Here is a 19,954-nt window from a genome sequence, read left to right on the forward strand (position 1 = left end):
GTTCAGAAGTTTGTTGACCTTGCTCAACTTACTTCTTACTATACTGGTAAAATGGTATTCGTTACGTGTTCAGAGATAGAGTAGTCCATAAACTCTCTACTACCTACTACTTACATGTTGTTGAGTTTTACCTGAGTTCTTCTTCTTCTCAGTTGACCTCATCTCCCCATTAAGGTATCGAATATGAAATCTGAAGTTTTCACGGATAGGAATATGCTGAACTGGTTTTTCCGGGTATTTGATCCGTGTATGTGATATTATCTCTAATTTCACCGACGTTTCGACAAAATCTCATTTGTCATTATCAAGGTGTGCTGTTACGTGTTCAGAAGTTTGTTGACCTTGCTCAACTTACTTCTTACTATACTGGTAAAATGGTATTCGTTACGTGTTCAGAGATAGAGTAGTCCATAAACTCTCTACTACCTACTACTTACATGTTGATGAGTTTTACCTGAGTTCTTCTTCGTAGTTGACCTCATCTCCCCGTTAAGGTATCGAATATGAAATCTGAAGTTTTCACGGATAGGAATATGCTGAACTGGTTTTTCCGGGTATTTGATCCGTGTATGTGATATTATCTCTAATTTCACCGACGTTTCGACAAAATCTCATTTGTCATTATCAAGGTGTGCTGTTACGTGTTCAGAAGTTTGTTGACCTTGCTCAACTTACTTCTTACTATACTGGTAAAATGGTATTCGTTACGTGTTCAGAGATAGAGTAGTCCATAAACTCTCTACTACCTACTACTTACATGTTGATGAGTTTTACCTGAGTTCTTCTTCGTAGTTGACCTCATCTCCCCGTTAAGGTATCGAATATGAAATCTGAAGTTTTCACGGATAGGAATATGCTGAACTGGTTTTTCCGGGTATTTGATCCGTGTATGTGATATTATCTCTAATTTCACCGACGTTTCGACAAAATCTCATTTGTCATTATCAAGGTGTGCTGTTACGTGTTCAGAAGTTTGTTGACCTTGCTCAACTTACTTCTTACTATACTGGTAAAATGGTATTCGTTACGTGTTCAGAGATAGAGTAGTCCATAAACTCTCTACTACCTACTACTTACATGTTGATGAGTTTTACCTGAGTTCTTCTTCGTAGTTGACCTCATCTCCCCGTTAAGGTATCGAATATGAAATCTGAAGTTTTCACGGATAGGAATATGCTGAACTGGTTTTTCCGGGTATTTGATCCGTGTATGTGATATTATCTCTAATTTCACCGACGTTTCGACAAAATCTCATTTGTCATTATCAAGGTGTGCTGTTACGTGTTCAGAAGTTTGTTGACCTTGCTCAACTTACTTCTTACTATACTGGTAAAATGGTATTCGTTACGTGTTCAGAGATAGAGTAGTCCATAAACTCTCTACTACCTACTACTTACATGTTGATGAGTTTTACCTGAGTTCTTCTTCGTAGTTGACCTCATCTCCCCGTTAAGGTATCGAATATGAAATCTGAAGTTTTCACGGATAGGAATATGCTGAACTGGTTTTTCCGGGTATTTGATCCGTGTATGTGATATTATCTCTAATTTCACCGACGTTTCGACAAAATCTCATTTGTCATTATCAAGGTGTGCTGTTACGTGTTCAGAAGTTTGTTGACCTTGCTCAACTTACTTCTTACTATACTGGTAAAATGGTATTCGTTACGTGTTCAGAGATAGAGTAGTCCATAAACTCTCTACTACCTACTACTTACATGTTGATGAGTTTTACCTGAGTTCTTCTTCGTAGTTGACCTCATCTCCCCGTTAAGGTATCGAATATGAAATCTGAAGTTTTCACGGATAGGAATATGCTGAACTGGTTTTTCCGGGTATTTGATCCGTGTATGTGATATTATCTCTAATTTCACCGACGTTTCGACAAAATCTCATTTGTCATTATCAAGGTGTGCTGTTACGTGTTCAGAAGTTTGTTGACCTTGCTCAACTTACTTCTTACTATACTGGTAAAATGGTATTCGTTACGTGTTCAGAGATAGAGTAGTCCATAAACTCTCTACTACCTACTACTTACATGTTGATGAGTTTTACCTGAGTTCTTCTTCGTAGTTGACCTCATCTCCCCGTTAAGGTATCGAATATGAAATCTGAAGTTTTCACGGATAGGAATATGCTGAACTGGTTTTTCCGGGTATTTGATCCGTGTATGTGATATTATCTCTAATTTCACCGACGTTTCGACAAAATCTCATTTGTCATTATCAAGGTGTGCTGTTACGTGTTCAGAAGTTTGTTGACCTTGCTCAACTTACTTCTTACTATACTGGTAAAATGGTATTCGTTACGTGTTCAGAGATAGAGTAGTCCATAAACTCTCTACTACCTACTATTTACATGTTGATGAGTTTCACCTGAGTTCTTCTTCTTCTTAGTTGACCTCATCTCCTCATTAAGGTATCGAATATGAAATCTGAATTTTTCACGGATAGGAATATGCTGAACTGGTTTTTCCGGGTATTTGATCCATGTATGTGATATTATCTCTAATTTCACCGACGTTTCGACAAAATCTCATTTGTCATTATCAAGGTGTGCTGTTACGTGTTCAGAAGTTTGTTGACCTTGCTCAACTTACTTCTTACTATACCGGTAAAATGGTATTCGTTACGTGTTCAGAGATAGAGTAGTCCATAAACTCCCTACTACCTAATACTTACATGTTGATGAGTTTTACCTGAGTTCTTCTTCTTCTTAGTTGACCTCATCTCCTCATTAAGGTATCGAATATGAAATCTGAATTTTTCACGGATAGGAATATGCTGAACTGGTTTTTCCGGGTATTTGATCCGTGTATGTGATATTATCTCTAATTTCACCGACGTTTCGACAAAATCTCATTTGTCATTATCAAGGTGTGCTGTTACGTGTTCAGAAGTTTGTTGACCTTGCTCAACTTACTTCTTACTATACTGGTAAAATGGTATTCGTTACGTGTTCAGAGATAGAGTAGTCCATAAACTCCCTACTACCTAATACTTACATGTTGTTGAGTTTTACCTGAGTTCTTCTTCTTAGTTGACCTCATCTCCCCATTAAGGTATCGAATATGAAATCTGAAGTTTTCACGGATAGGAATATACTGAACTGGTTTTTCCGGGTATTTGATCCGTGTATGTGACATTATCTCTAATTTCACCGACGTTTCGACAAAATCTCATTTGTCATTATCAAGGTGTGCTGTTACGTGTTCAGAAGTTTGTTGACCTTGCTCAACTTACTTCTTACTATACTGGTAAAATGGTATTCGTTACGTGTTCAGAGATAGAGTAGTCCATAAACTCTCTACTACCTACTACTTACATGTTGATGAGTTTTACCTGAGTTCTTCTTCTTCTTAGTTGACCTCATCTCCCCGTTAAGGTATCGAATATGAAATCTAAAGTTTTCATAGATAGGAATATGCTGAACTAGTTTTTCCGGATATTTGATCCGTGTATGTGATATTACCTCTAATTTCACCGTCGAAACGTTGGTGAAATATATATATATATATATATATATATATATATATATATATATATATATATGTATATATATATATATATATATATATATATATATATATATATATATGCAATATATTTGAGGCAAAAATAAAGGGCATACCTTCCTGTATATAAGCAATATATATGCAATTATATTTGAGGCAAAAATAAAGGGCATACCTTCCTGTATATAAGTGCCGTCACAGCAATCCTGACTCTCATCCCGACGATTGTCAATCCAAAGTTATTATGATGCATAATGAACGTAAGAATGGTTACACAACAAATCAACACGGCACTTGTCAGATACATTGCCAATTGTGTATTTTCCTCTTTCGGTCCTATGAAAAGTGAGATTAGAAAGGAAAGAATTACCGGTTGGATGCATCTGCAAACAAAATGAATGTAATGATTAGAATTCAAGAGAAAAATAAAAATTATATTTCTAATCGGATCTGAATTAACCGAATTGTACTTTATCGGATATAAGTCAGAGAAATAAAACTTCTTCAGTATCACTAGTATTGTATTTTAAATAAAATCAAAAGAGTAACTAGGTAAAGAAATATAGAAATAGAAAATCAAACACTAGGTTAGGAAGATCTCTCTCTATATACTCCCCAGGAAAAACAAAAATTTTTTTGATATATTTCAAGGCATCACAATTATAACTTGATAGATCAGAAAAAAACACAATTATTGATATGTTGTGAAAGTTGTGAAAGTGAAAATGTCTATTTCTGAAACATTCTGAATGTTACGAGAATATTCACCGGAAAAATATTCGGTAGCAATTACAACGAGTAGCCCAGAAATCCTTTTTCATCTTTTATTAGGCTTAATAGATTTGAAATATAGAAGGCAGATGAAATAAGAATGAATGAAATGTTCAAATGTTATTGAAAATACGGAAAATAATCGAACTAACAGTTCGAAATGAATTACCTGAAACAGAAATAATGTCACAGTGAACAGGAATGAATAATGAAAAAATTGTCATAATGGTAATTTGGACAGAAAACAGATCATTGTGACATCAAATGGAAATGAATGAATACTGGGTTTACCAATAAGTGAGATGTCATTTATATACCACCAATAAAAAGTAAAATAGAAATAAAATAAAATAAAATCAAATCAAATAAATGATGGAATAATAATAAGAAAAAAATGAAAACCTGTAGAAAACGATTTCAAACTGAATTATTTTACGTTGTTTTGAATGTCTATTTCTGCTGAGTGAAACTATGGAGAAGTCCTAACCCTCTCATCTTTTCATATTGGTATTCGATGCATCGTAGACTGTTTTTCCGCTTGACAAGAGGTTTCTACGTGTTGCGTTTCTTCACACTAGCCTGGTTTAATGTTCATTGGTCAACATTACGCAGCTTCTTTGAACTTTCTTTCAAATCAGTGTTTTTCTCTGTGATTGATCAATCGATCAATTTGAGTGTCATAGTTTGAAGAGAGCAAACATGATCAGCAGTGAAAAATGTGAGTACAAACCACCTGAGAATTATAATCAATCATTCTCAGAACTATATTCTCTTCAGAACTACCTGACTTCGTATCAATTCTTTTTAGAGGTTTTGATAATTAGTTGTTCCACAGAATGAGCGGAAGTATTTGCTACCACTTTCGAAAAAGTATATATAAAGGGAATAGTGTCGAAGATGATTGCAGATACTGACATCGAATCGTCATGAAGTAACTTTTTTCTGACAATTTTTTAATTCTCCATCATTTATCCCAATCTTTTTTTTATATCACATAATTCTTCATTATTTGTATGCACCCAATTGATCTTTCACTAATTGTTCATTCCAATAATGATTCGTTTTCGTTTCAGTTCACAATAATTTGTTTCCTTACTAGATAGATTGCTTTACTAGATTCACTAGAAAGATTGCTAGTTAGCAATCTTTCAATTTCCTGCCGTTCATTTGTGCTCAGCATTTCTACATTATTTCGGTTTCAATCCATCATTTGAGTCAGCTTATTAAAATTCATTTGAATTCCTTTATACAGGCTGATTCACGGTGGATGGCACATTAGACGTTTCTGGTGAACCATACAACGGATCACTTTGAAAATTTATTGGTGGGCATATTCGGACATTCTCTAGCCAACTAAACTATTTTCGATAATGCGGTGTTGCCGCTTCTATTAGAAAGCAGTAGCAACTTTGATTTTTCAAATGGAACACTCTGTATATAATATTATTTTTGGAATCTCCAACAATTGCTCGAAAACTTTTCTCGATATTTCCCTATACCTATCTAATACCGTTTTCGAAATAAAAATTAATTTCAATTTTTTTCTTCGAAAATCATGACTTCTAAAAATGCCGATATCTTTTAGTTAAGAAGTACTATGATATCAAAATTTGGTTTGGAGTTAGGTGATACTTGGACACTTCCCACACGTCAGCCTAATCTCCGTTACTTCAATACAGGGTGGTAAAAAAATACAGTTTTTTCGTTTGCTTGAAAAAGTTGCTGAAATTTGATTATTTTGAATAAAACACCCTGTATATTATTGAAAATTCAGAAAGCTGCTGAAATTTGCTTTCTTTCTATGTATATCATACCTATACCTAACTAGTCAAGTTTCGGACTTATGAACATTTATTTGTGAAAATGTCCCTTCAGAATGGTATTTCCATTCGGTATTTGGTAAGCAGGCCATGATTACTATTTGACAGTAGCGTTGTGACATTCTCCTAATAATATCGACATTTTCGTCACTTTAGAAGTTGCAAATACCTTCAAAACGACGGAACAAAACTATTCAAACGAAGTTCTTATGAATTTGTTTATTATTTTTGGACAGTGCGACAAAATTATCAGCAGAACATGTAGAAAGTTCAATGAAATGTATCCGAATCTACCGCCAATGAACCTCAAGAAATTTATAGGAATTCAGAACAATTTCAATGCATTTGGATCAACTTTAAAAGCACCAAGAAACTTGCCTCGACCCGTAACTTTCGAAGACAACCAGATTAATGTCTTAGCATATTTTCACGCATTTCTCGAGTCATCGATAAGAAGTGCTGAAGAAGATTTGGGTATAAAATATTCATCGGTTCAAAGAATCTTGCGAAGACATAAAATGCATGATTATAAATTCACCAAAATTCAAGCAATGAAGCCTCAAGATCCTCAACAGAGAGTAGAATTTTGTGAAATGTTGTTGACACGCATTCAAGAAGATCCACTTTTTTTAAATAAAATTGTTTGGACTGATGAATCGAAATTTTCGAGAGAAGGGATTTTCAATAGAAAAAATCGTCATTATTGGCCCAGTGAAAATCCTCACGTCACAAAAGAAGCCGGATTTCAAAAAAATTTAGTTTTAATGTCTTCTGCATGTTGATGGACAACAAATTGAGGTACGTGATATACGAGGAGTCATTAACATCCAGAAGCTACCTGAATATTTTGGAGAATACTGTAGACAGTTTCGTGGATAATCTGCCACTCGAAGATTATTTATCGAAACTGTTAGTACCAACTAGACGGAGCTCCTGCATATTGCACAAGAGAAGTGAGCGCAGAACTGGATAGACTATTTGACGATCGGTGGATGAGGCGCTTGGGACTATGGAATTGGCCAGCGAGATCACCCGATCTTAATCCATTAGATTTTTATTTGTGGGGAATGTTTAAAGAAAAAGTTTACAAAATACCCGTGCGTTCGAGAGATGAATTGTTAGAAAGGATTGCCCAAACATTTGAAGATTTGGATCCCAATGAGATCAGATCTGCCACCACGAAAGCAGTCAACACCCGCATTTTAAAGTGCTTGGAAGTGAACGGCCAGCGATTCGAACATATTTTGAAATATTCCACATGATTGTTTTACTTTTTTATAATTATTCATATCAATATTTCCAATTTCAAGTTTCTTGGTGCTTTTTTGAAGTTTATCCAAACATATTGAAATTGTTCTGAATTCGTATAAATTTCTTGAGGTTCATTGGCGGTAGATTCGGATACATTTCATTGAACTTTCTACATGTTCTGCTGATAATTTTGTCACACTGTTAAAAATAATAAACAAATTCATAAGAACTTCGTTTGAATAGTTTTGTTCCATCGTTTTGAAGGTATTTGCAACTTCTGAAGTGACGAAAATGTCGATATTATTAGGAGAATGTCACAACGCTACTGTCAAATAGTAATCATGGCCTGCTTACCAAATACCGAATGGAAATACCATTCTGAAGGGACATTTTCACAAATAAATGTTCATAAGTCCGAAACTTGACTAGTTAGGTATAGGTATGATATACATAGAAAGAAAGCAAATTTCAGCAGCTTTCCGAATTTTCAATAATATTTAGGGTGTTTCATTTAAAATAATCAAATTTCAGCAACTTTTTCAAGCAAACGAAAAAACTGTATTTTTTAATCACCCTGTATTGAAGTAGCGGAGATTGGGCTGACGTGTGGGAAGTGTCCAAGTATCACCTAACTCCAAACCAAATTTCGATATCATAGTACTTCTTAACTAAAAGATATCGGCATTTTTAGAAGTCATGATTTTCGAAGAAAAAAATTGAAATTAATTTTTATTTCGAAAACGGTAACAGATAGGTATAGGGAAATATCAAGAAAAGTTGTCGGGCAATTGTTGGAGATTCCAAAAATAATATTATATACAGAGTGTTCCATTTGAAAAATCAAAGTTGCTACTGCTTTCTAATAGAAGCGGCAACAACGCATTGTCGAAAATATTTTAGTTGGCTAGAGAATGTCCGAATATGCCCTCCATTAAATTTTCAAAGTGATCCGTTGTCTGGTTCACCAGAAACGTCTAATGTGCCATCCACCGTGAATCAGCCTGTAGACAATACTGGTAAAATGATGATGAATTTTGAATAAGGATTGCTCTACTTCGTGTTCACATGTAGGGATATATTATGGGCTAAAAACAGACACTTCATTAACTGGTTGCAAGGGGCCAATTCATAATAATAATAATAATCTTTATTGATATAGGAAACCTAATATTTATATCTATGAGTGTAATAATAACACTAGCACAATGAAATATAAAAAAAAGTATGTGAAAACTTTTAAATTTAAACAATTTGATATTAAAACTAGCATGTAGCCAGACAGTGAACATTACATATGAAGATTTCAGTATCATATGTTGAGTAACATTTACATAGCTAATGAAATATAGGTACATACAGTGTCACCAATAAAGTGCGCACCATATGGGAAACTTTTTTTTCGAAAAGTTTCAATGAAGTTCAACTTCGGCACTTGTTTGTGCTTTGAATTTAACTCAAAATGATGCGGCCAACTGCGACCCACTGACGTTCAGTGTTTGTCAAATTCAACTTTTTTTTTTGAAAAAAATTGAAAAAGTGCATTTCTAGATCGAATTTAACAAAAAGTTACTTGAAAAAGTTGTGTCTACGGCAATTTTATATCCATATGCCAAATTTTATGCAACTAGGATGAAGTTACCGTTTTTTGACAGATATCTCCTTTATTTTAAAAAAAAAAGTTCGGTTAATTGTCATCAATTCATTTATACATAACAAATTCACCATGGAGTTTAACTTTTCTGATACATTTTTACTCATACGGACATTTTTAGAGAGAAATTAAAAATTTGCAATAAAAATTTTAACATGACTGGTGCAAAGTTTCAATCACTTGGCTTATTTTCTTAAACAAACCTTTGATTTCGAAAAAGCAGAGGCAACTGAAAAAAAATGCAAATGATTTCGATAGAACTATTATTATTATTATAAATTTTAAACAACAATAATATTATAGAAAATACAAATGGCTACAAAAAATTACTTATTGATCTAAATGAGGTTGTCAAACACTTATAGCCTACATTTCAGTACGTCGTCCTCCACGTTCGATACAAATTATGGTCCTTCTACTGACATCTGCATTTTTAATTAATCGGGGATTTATATTTGCACAGCACTCGCGAATGGTATTTTCCAGATGTTATATGTCAGTAAATGGTCTACTTCGGTACACATTTTGTTTCAGGTAACCCCACAAGAAAAAGTCTAAAGGCGTCAAGTCGGGTGATCTAGGTGGCCAATAATGTTCCCAGTTACGTCCAATAACTTTGCCTCTGAACATTTGTTGGAGGGACTGTTTTACAGCAACCCTGTGATGTATTGGTGCGCCATCAAGCTGATACAATAGGTCGTATTTAATATTCAAAGGAATATTATCTAAAACTTCACTAACCTCATTATTTATTCAAAAGGTTGAGATAACCAACGGATGATAAATTTTCCATAAAGAAAAATGGCCCAATTATTTGGTCGTCAAGTACCCCACACCATACATTAGTTTTAAAGGAATACTGATCACCACATTCAACTGTGAAATTGGAATTTTCTTGGGCACACCATCGTCAATTTTGAGAACTAACCGTTCCATTTGAGAGAACGTTGCCTCATTTGTCAGTGAATTTTTATACGGAAACTTTACATTTTCTTCTCTCTCTCCTTGAAACCAGAATGAAAACCCCAAACGGATATCAAAATCTCGTTCTTTCAATGCGTTAATGAATTTTGGCTTGTAAGGCCAAAATTTATTCTTTAGTAAAATTTTTTTAACACTTTCTCTCTTGTAATCGGTATTTTTTATAATATCGGTTATGCTCGTTTGCCCGTGTTCAATAACTTTTAAACAAATGTTAAGTTGGGATTCCTCATCATATTTACTTGGAGTGTGCTTTTTCTTAAATTGATTTGCTACGGATCCTCTTTCTCTGATACTCGACATCATCCTTGACACAGTAGTATGTTGAATATTTTTTCCTGGATGCCGTTCATTGAAAATGTTAGCTAATTGCCGGTATGGTGTATTCTCATCACATATTAAAACTATTTCTATTCTTTCCTGAAGAGACAGCATTATTGCAACAATAACTGTTAAAGTAAATTAACAACTTGACACTACCATAGCATGCATTTTGTTTGTCAAGACCTACTTAAAAATTTTATTCAACGTGATCAAGCAACCTTACCGCCCTAGTTAGTGTTTATAAATAATCTGTAAATACTGAATATTGAAATTTTGATGTAATTTCAGCTCTAGTAATTTTATTAATACTTATTTCAGTTTTCGAGTTGTGTCTGCTTTTTCAAAATTGAAGGTACTGACGTTTGTTTAAGAAAATAGCCAAGTGATTGAAACTTTGAACCAGTCATGTTAAAATTTTTATAGCACATTTTCAATTTCTCTCTGAAAATGTACGTATAAGTAAAAATTTATCAGAAAAGTTAAACTCCATGATGAGTTTTTTATGTATACATGAATTGATGACAATTAACTTGTTTTTTAGTTATATAAAATTTGGCATATGGATATAAAATTGCCGTAGACACAACTTTTTCAAGTAACTTTTTGTTAAATTCGATCTGGAAATGCACTTTTTCAATTTTTTTCAAAAAAAGAAGGTAAATTTGACAAACACTGAACGTCAGTGGGTCGCAGTTGGCCGCATCATTTCAAGTTAAATTCAAAGCACAAACAAGTGCCGAAGTTAAACTTCATTGGAACTTTTCGAAAAAAAAGTTTCCCATATGGTGCGCACTTTAATGGTGACAATGTATATACATTAAATTATTATTTAAACAGTGATATTTGGCTTCATTACATATACATTCAGATCACATTCAGAAAAATAACTTATTGTAAATGGACAAATTAATATCAAAATTCATTATTGAAACTGTGGGAAGGAAGGAAAAAAGTCAAGGTTATTCAACTAGAATAAACGAAGGATATTCATGGATATGTGATATATTTGCAGATAAATTTCAAGATTGGAAAATAAGCAACTGTTGGAAGAAATATGAAAAACTGTGATTATATATCTTTATGAAGTTTTCAACATAAACACACTTACCGGAGTATTCCTAATTGTAGGAAAAATAATAGTCCCCATAACATATAAATCAGTAGGAAAGTTTTCGACAAAGCTTTCAAGAGGCTAGGTTGACAATTCTCAGACTTGGCTCGGAGAATTTCATTTTTCCAATTTCTCTCTAGCTTATCTGCCAAAAATTTTGATTCATCGTTATCTAACGCTTTATATAAATCCATGATTTGCAATCCATTTTTTATACCCTTCTTGATTAATCCAGTCATCCACCTGAAAATATATAGAACTCAATCGAAACGATCATGATAAGAATAATTTCGTTTCCAAAATTATTCATCAAAGTTGGGTAACAATATTTGTTGAAATCATTGAACTAATATATCCACCAATAAGAGTAGCAGATTACAGCCGGTTCTGGGCCTCCCCCCACCACTATGACGTAATAATTGCTTTTTTTGTTGTTGTTTAGTAACATCAAGGCGATGTGCCCTTGAAAGGTCTGGTGCAGGAATCGTTCAGAATTTTTTTTATGTGAGATTTTTGGGTGTGTGTGTGTGTGTGTGTGTGTGTGACATAGTGACGTAATTACATTAGATTGGTGTGTGTGTGAGAATGCACGGTACAGGGTTTCATCATGTGCTTGTCTATGTACAAACATACGTCTGCATACTTCGAAGATCCTTCAAGTAATGAAGGTTCCATCGGTGTGAGCCCACCAAGTTAGTAGTGGTGTGACGTCACAGCAGCATTCGTCCAACGGTAAGAGAATGAATTCTTTTTAAAAAGTTATTTTCTCGTTCCAATCATTTAATTGGCGCAATCATTAGGATTTGTGCAGCGTGAAAACGAACTTTTTGCGTCGTGGAGTTTCAACCCCTTCAGCACAAATTCAACAAGAATCCTTCGAGGTCACCCATAACGAGCGGACAAGGAGACGACAGAGCCCCAGGGAAGCTGCAAGGAATCAACGGAGAAGGAACTAGAACTTACAAGTAAGTGCCAAATATTTCCTTCTTGCCTTCACGAACCCTCTGTATAAGGACTTCGGCGAAGATATATAGTATCGTTCATTGCGAACAAATTGTTGTCTATTCGATACGAGTAATCTTGAGTTACTATTTATTGAGAAAAACAATTATTTATTTATGAGTGAAATTGAAGATATTTTATCACGATTGAATAGTACTGAAAATTTTGATAATACTTTTCAACCTACAATGGTTCCACCAGTTCCGCCCCAACCAACTCAAATAAATTGGAACCTTTTCAAATCTAGAATAAACAATTTGAAAACTTTTGATGGTGATAGCAATACATTGAACAAATTTATCAGTAGATGCGATACTATAGTTAACGCGTACAATGTGTTTAATGATGCTCCACTTAATGAACACGTTCTTGAATGTATTCAAGAAAAATTGACAGGTGAAGCCGAGTATATGGTTGGTAACAGAACCGAACTTAATACTTGGGACGTCTTAAAATCTGCTCTGAAACAATGTTTTACAGATAGGAGAGATTTGGACTTTTTAGTTCAAGAATTAACTAGAAGTCGACCCTATAGGAGAGAAGACCTAATGACATTCGGTAGTAGAATTCAATTAACCAAAAGAAATGTAGTTCAAAGAGTCAGTAACAACCCAGACTTAACTTCAGAAGAAAAACTTTAACAAACAACTCACTACGATAAAGTAGCCCTCAGTACTTTCATTGCTGGTTGTTCTGGTATTTTAAGAAATAATATGCATTTCAAAAAGCCAGCCTCACTGGAAGATGCCATGGCATACGTAAACGAGTTCGAAAATTTTGAAAAAATGTATGGTTCGTTGAACGATTATAAACCAAAGTTCAATACTTTCGGTAGACAATCCATCATGCCAAACGTCAACCAAAATGGCCCTAGATTCATACAACCTCAAAGACAAAATTGTCAAAACGAAAATTTCTCTAACCCAAATTATTTTTCAAAAAATGATCAACATTTTTTCAATCCACAATTCTCAACTAGACCTAATTGGCCAAGCCAACCTATTAATATCCAACCCAGACGAATACCACCGCAAAGATACCCCACAAACCGAGAAGGTTTCGGACCTCCTCAGAATGTTTTTAAACCAAAAAATATTCCACCTAATCAATTACCGAAACCGGAACCCATGTCCACTACATCAAGAAACCCAACTAAAATGTCTCAAAGACCTTTTTCTCAACAAAACAACACTTTTAGGAACCCTAAAAATTACCGAAACCTTCAAAAAATGAATACGATGAACTTCCCCAATATAATGACACAGATCAACAATTTTATGATAATCCGAGCCCCAGTGAAGAAGCATACTCTTCAGAAAATGCTGTTTATTTAGAAAACGAACCAAATTTTCAGAATGAATACTTAAGCGACATAGATTGTGATGAAATTGGAAATTATCATTTAACAACCCAATTCGAAAATCATACTTAGCTGAAATCAATGCATTTTGTAACAATGCATTACCTTATGTCGAAGTTAGTCACAAAATAGTTATTTATATATCAAGGGAATTAGGAGGGCCTTAATTACCGATGGCAAAGTTTGCGTCCCGAGGGCCTCTGGCCCGAGGGACAGCAATTGCCTGAGGTTATTAAGGCTCATTAATTCCCGTGGTACATAGATAATTTTATTTCTGACCGATTTCAATAAAATTTTGTTCATTTTTGAAACGGAAAAATGTACCAATTCATTACCTTCCCGGTATATTTGAATCAGGTACCGTTGATTATAGTAGAGTTTTCTTGTTGCTAGGTTGTTGCTATGTTACTTGTTTATAAACAGAACTTTGTTATCAAGCTGTGTTTGCGGTAAAAACGTGTTTTCTACCCCAAATATAATGAAGGATATTTTGAAAAAAGCTGAACAAGCAAGAGAATCATTAATTCCATCGAAAAGTGAAGCCGTATACCAAAAAGAATACAAGATATATCTGGACTGGCTGACACGGAAAAATGTTATGCCAAAAGATGTCACTGAAACTGTATTTCTGGCATATTTTCAAGAACTGGTAAGGAATTTTCTATGTTTTTCGGTAGATTTGGTAGTAATTGTGTTTATTCGTTTCAGTCAGAAACGTATAGTCCGAATTCTTTATGGATTAAATGGTCAATGCTAAAATCGATGGTGACTATACATGAGAAACGAGATATCACCAAGTTCAATGAACTACAGGCTTTTTTGAAACGGAAGAGTAAGAGTTATGAGCCGAAAAAGTCTGCTGTTTTATCTCCTAAAGATGTTATCAGATTCCTAAAGGACGCTCCTAATGATATTCATTTATTGCATAAGGTAATTTTTTTCTTATTTTCCTTTTTGTGTGTATTTATTTCCTTTTTTTTGTTATAGGTTGTTTTGATTATGGGTTATTTTGGAGGATGCAGAAGTCAGGAACTTTTGAATATGAAGATATCGGATATAGAGGACCGGGATTCCGTTATGGTAGTGAACGTACCGGAAAGTAAAACTGGTGTATCGAAGAAATTTACAGTTGTGGATGAAAAAGAGTTCTCCGCTTTGCCTTTATTAAGACTTTATATGTCTTTGCGTCCTAAAGGTATTGAACGATTTTTTTTGAGCTTCCGACAAATAAAATGTACATCTCAGCCAATTGGAAAAAACATGTTTGGGAAAATCCCCAGCAAAATCACAATTTACTTAGGATTGCCAAACTCATCTTCCTATACGGGACATTGCCTTCGTCGCACTTCTGCTACTGCTCTAGCCAATGCAGGAGCAACTATGACTAACTTAAAAAGACACGGAGGTTGGAAAAGTTCCACGGTGGCGGAGGGGTATTTGGAGGATAGCATCGAATTGAGAAATAAAACGGCGCGTATGTTGTCTACTTTGTCATCAGAAGAGGCAGGTACCTCGACTGTAGTGAACAGAAGTTCCAGCCATACAAAATAAGAAATTGTTTCCAGTGGCAGAAGTAATTTTCAGGGAACATTTCAAAATTGTACATTTATTATTTGTAATGACGTGAATAAATAAAATATGGTTCAGTTTTCATTTCTATTTATTTTTACTTGTGAAAGGTAGAGGGAATTATAAAATCTATAATGTCCCAAGGGAGTTATGACCCTCTTTATTGATAGCGTAACTATGACGATATAAGCTTATAATATCCCGGTCAGAAATAAATAAAATTATTAAACTACTAATCGATACTGGAAGTTCAAGATCGATTATTAAACCATCTATTATTGAAAAATTATTCCCAAACAAAATTTATCATTCAAATACTATTATCAAAACGGCTTTAGGAAGTCAGAAAGTAAGGTACCAAGCCTCGATACCTGCTTTTCCAGAGTTCAACACAAACTATGAAATTACTTTTATTTCATTTGATTTCCACGATTACTTTGACGGAGTTTAAGGATTATCAGACTTGATAAATATGCATCTGAATATAGACCTTGTAAATAAGAGACTGATAGGAAATTATGTTGAAATTCCTTTCAAGTTCAGACAGTCTACAGATACGAGTTTTTCTTTCTCTGTCAACTCACAAGAAAGAGTACTCAAATATCTACCTGTCACAGTTCCTGAAGGTGAAATTCTTACCCTTGAGGAAACACTTAATGATCTTTTCATCCCGCCAATATTGACAACTTCAAAAAATGGTTACGCCCTTATGGAAGTACAAAACCCCACCGATAGAACAATATCAGTGAAATTGATACAACCTCTTCCTGTAAAGAGTTTTCAATCCTCTACTTTCGAAATGTATTCTTACAAAACTTTCGAAAATACAGGGACGGACTCACCTAAATTGGCAACGGAAATTAATATCGCTGATTTGATACGTACAAACCACATGAACAAGGAAGAAACAAATGCTATACTGAAACTCTGTAAAGAATTTTCAGATATATTTTTGAAACCTGGAGATAAATTAACATTCAGAGCGAAGTTCAGCGTCAAATAAAAGACATGCTTGAAAACAATATAATACGACCAAGCTGTAGTCCCTGGTCTTCCCTGGTCTGGATAGTTCCAAAAAAGATGGATGCTTCCGGGAAGCCAAAATGGCGAGTGGTAGTCGATTATCGAAAACTTAATGATAAAACCATTAGTGATCGTTACCCACTCCCAAACATAAACAACATATTAGATAAACTGGGACGAGCTCAGTACTTTAGCACCCTCGATTTGGCAAGCAGTTTTCATCAAATCGAGATGGCCGAAAATTCAATCTTAAAAACGGCTTTTAATGTAGAGCACGGACACTACGAGTACCTGAGACTTCCGTATGGCCTTAAGAACGGTCCATCAAGTCTTCAGCGCGTATTAGACGAGGTTCTGAAAGACCTACAGAATAAGGTATGCATGATTTACATGGACGACATAATTATTTTCAGCACTGGACTCCAAGAACACATCCAAAATTTGAAATTGGTCTTCTCTAAATTACGAGAGGCACAATTTAAGATCCAACTGGAGAAATCGGAGTTTCTCAGAAAAGAGGTAGAATTTTTGGGTCATGTTATTACGCCCGAAGGCATAAAACCAAACCCAAAGAAAATCAGAGCTGTTCAAAATTTTCCAATCCCAAAAACACAACGAGAAATAAAGTCATTCCTAGGCCTATTGGGATACTATCGAAAATTTATAAACAACTTCGCAAAACTAACAAAACCTCTCATAAGTTGTCTTAAAAAGAACGCAAAAGTTGAACACACTAAAGAATTTATCGAATGTTTCACTACTTGTAAATCGGTATTGACTTCAGAACCGGTTCTCGCATACCCTGATTTTGAAAAACCCTTTGAAGTCACAACTGATGCTTCAAATTACGCCCTTCGCGCCATTTTGTCACAAAATGGACACCCAATTTGTTACGCTTCTCGAACACTTGACCTACCTGAAATTAATTACTCAACTATCGAAAAAGAACTTCTTTCGATTGTATGGAGCTGCAAATATTTCAGACCATACCTTTTCGGCAGAAAGTTTACAATTTATTCAGACCACAAACCCCTTCAGTGGCTTTTCTCGCTAAAGGAACCTAATTCAAGACTTGTGCGATGGCGTTTGAAATTAGAGGAATTCGACTATGTTGTAAAATATAAGAAAGGAAAATGCAACCAAGCAGCGGATGCTCTTTCCAGAAATCCTCATATAAATGACTTCAATGCTATCGAAACACTTTCAGTTCAAAATAATCCTGGAGACATAAACGAACTTATCGACATCTATTTGAATAACGATAATATTCCAGTCTTAGACAACGACGTTCTCAATGAAGTCCTGGAACCGCAAGAACCAAAGAAACAAATTATCATATTATCTGATATTCAAATTGTTCCCCCATAATTAAATGAAATCGAAAAAACATCGAATTCACAAACCATTCACACTTCTCTCGAAGACCCTGTCTTTCAAATTCCCATTTCAGAAAGACCAGTTAATACATATAAAAATCAAATAATTGTAGCTATGGGTGACATAGAAAAACTTAAATGTAGAATAGAAAAGGTATTCGAGAATTTAAGGTCTTATATTACCATACCCTCTAAAAATCTGAGCGAGAATATTGTCAAACTCATTAAAGAATATATCGATCCAAAACAAACATTTGCCTTCCATTTAAAAATTCAGCAGTCTCACAAATATTCAATACAACAATCCAAAATTAACTCAAGAATTCTTCATTCAAAATTGTTCATTGTTCACCATTCTTAGAGGATGTAGAAACATTGGTGAGCTCACATTAAGAAAACATGCCATAGAGGTATAAATGAAATGAGGACATCCCTCAGTTCACGATTTTATTGGCCAAAAATGGCAGAAGACATACAAAATTATATTAATAATTGCGAAACATGTCAGAAAAACAAATACGATCGGAATCCTCCTGTAATTAAATTCAACCTAACACCTACAACTTCTAAGCCATTTGAGCATGTTCACATAGATACAAAAATTTCAAACGAAACTTTTTCAACAATTATCGACACATTTTCACGATAGGGTCAGGCATATCCATTAAAATCCTTAACCGGAGTTTTAGTAGTCGAAAATCTACCCAATTTTATTACTCATCACGGTTTACCACTCAAAATAAACGCTGATTAAGGCACCGATTGCAAAAATAAAGATCTAGAAAATTTTTGTAAAATTTATAACATTGAGCTGCATTACACAACTTCAAAAAACAGTAATTCTAATTCACCAGTCGAAAGATTTCATTCAACACTGATTGAGCATTATCGATGCTTAAAGGAAGAAAGAAAATCGTTCACACCTGAACAGCTGATGAAAAGAGCTGTCCTTGGCTATAATAACTCAATACATAGTGTTACCAAATTTACACCTTTCGAAGTAATTAAAGGTCATATTAATAACACAGACCCATTTGATTTGAATGATCGTACAATTGTTTCCGATTACGTTCAAAAACACAAAGAAAATGTCAAAAAACTGTATCAATCTATTCAAAATTCCAACCTAATTACTAAAGAAAAAGTCATTGAAACCAGAAATACCCAACGAAATGAACCCCCAAAGTTTGCAAATCAACAAGTTGTGTATATTAGAACAAAGGCGCGAAATAAAGATTGACCGAAATTTAAGTGTCTTTAGCCTTTAGTTACGAAAACGTATACCGCCAGATGGCAGTGCGATTTCGCCCGATGAAATAAATACAAACTCCCCCCTAATTCTAACTTGACCAGGCCGGGGCATTCCAGGGCTGAACTTTATTCGCCGACGTGTTCGTTCTTCCAAATTACATTTTAGATTAAAACATGTTCGTTTTCGTGTTGATCTCAAAGTTTGCACGAAAATTGCAGATTATTTGAAAATTATGAATCTTCTATCAAAATTGAGAAATTCAAGATGCGGACGAGATTTGTGATTAGGGCCCGATTTGACTTGCTATAAGGAAGTTTTCGGGGTCAGAGATTATGAATCTTTTGTCAAACTTAACGAATTCAAGATGACGGTTCCAAGATATCGAACGAGATATGTGATTATGGTACGAATCGATTTGAAATTAGTATGTGGATTTTTTTGGGCTCGTAGAGTATAAATGTATTGTCAAAATTAATGAATTCAAGGTGACGGACAAGTTGTGTTATCCGATTCATATTTGGTACAATGGGGTTTTCGGGTCGCACATTATGAATCTTTAGTTAAAATTAATGAATTCAAGATGGCGGCTTCAAGATGTCTGACGAGTATTGTGATTATGGACCGATTCGATTCAAAATTGGTATTTTGTAGTCTCTAGGCGTGATTTTTTTCTATTGAATTTCGGAAATTCAAGAGGGCGGACTAGTTTTGTGATATCTGGTCGGGCTTTAAGGTTCGAAGATAGTTATTTTTCTGTTGGAATTCAGAAATTCGAGATGGCAAACGAGTTTTGTTATTAATTGTCAAATTATATATAACACTGGTATTTTGAGGTTGAAGATAATGAGTTTTTCATCAAATTTCAAGAATTCAAAATAGCAGCATGAAGATGGCTATGGGTTATTTTGTGATTTATAGTCGTGTTCTGTTCAAAATTAATTTTTTCGAAA

General features: G+C 34.4%; 2 protein-coding genes across 3 annotated transcripts in view; one reads left to right on the forward strand and one right to left on the reverse strand.

The window, feature by feature from the left end:
* LOC111516582 (ATP-binding cassette sub-family C member 4) overlaps positions 1-19,954 on the reverse strand; it is a 292,552-nt gene that overhangs the window by 231,766 nt on the left and 40,832 nt on the right. Inside the window, exons 2-3 of one of the 2 annotated variants that reach the window (XM_074178651.1) lie at positions 11,420-11,665; positions 3,689-3,896 (exon numbers count right to left, since the gene is read on the reverse strand). In XM_074178651.1, coding sequence (XP_074034752.1) covers positions 3,689-3,896; positions 11,420-11,665 — 454 coding nt within the window. Of the gene's footprint in view, positions 1-3,629; positions 3,639-3,688; positions 3,897-11,419; positions 11,666-19,954 lie in introns of those variants that run through there. The other variant, XM_074178652.1, reaches the window with a different exon arrangement.
* Positions 14,196-15,350, forward strand: LOC141483801 (uncharacterized). Its single transcript, XM_074178655.1, has 3 exons — positions 14,196-14,433; positions 14,493-14,714; positions 14,772-15,350. Exons 1-3 carry the CDS (start codon positions 14,263-14,265, stop codon positions 15,333-15,335), a joined length of 957 nt encoding a protein of 318 aa, XP_074034756.1. The 5' UTR covers positions 14,196-14,262; the 3' UTR covers positions 15,336-15,350.

This window comes from Leptinotarsa decemlineata, unplaced genomic scaffold (genome assembly GCF_025532065.1).
Source record: "Leptinotarsa decemlineata unplaced genomic scaffold, Ldec_3_MD MMD2_tig00004204_RagTag_RagTag, whole genome shotgun sequence".
NCBI classification, from domain to species: domain Eukaryota; kingdom Metazoa; phylum Arthropoda; class Insecta; order Coleoptera; family Chrysomelidae; genus Leptinotarsa; species Leptinotarsa decemlineata.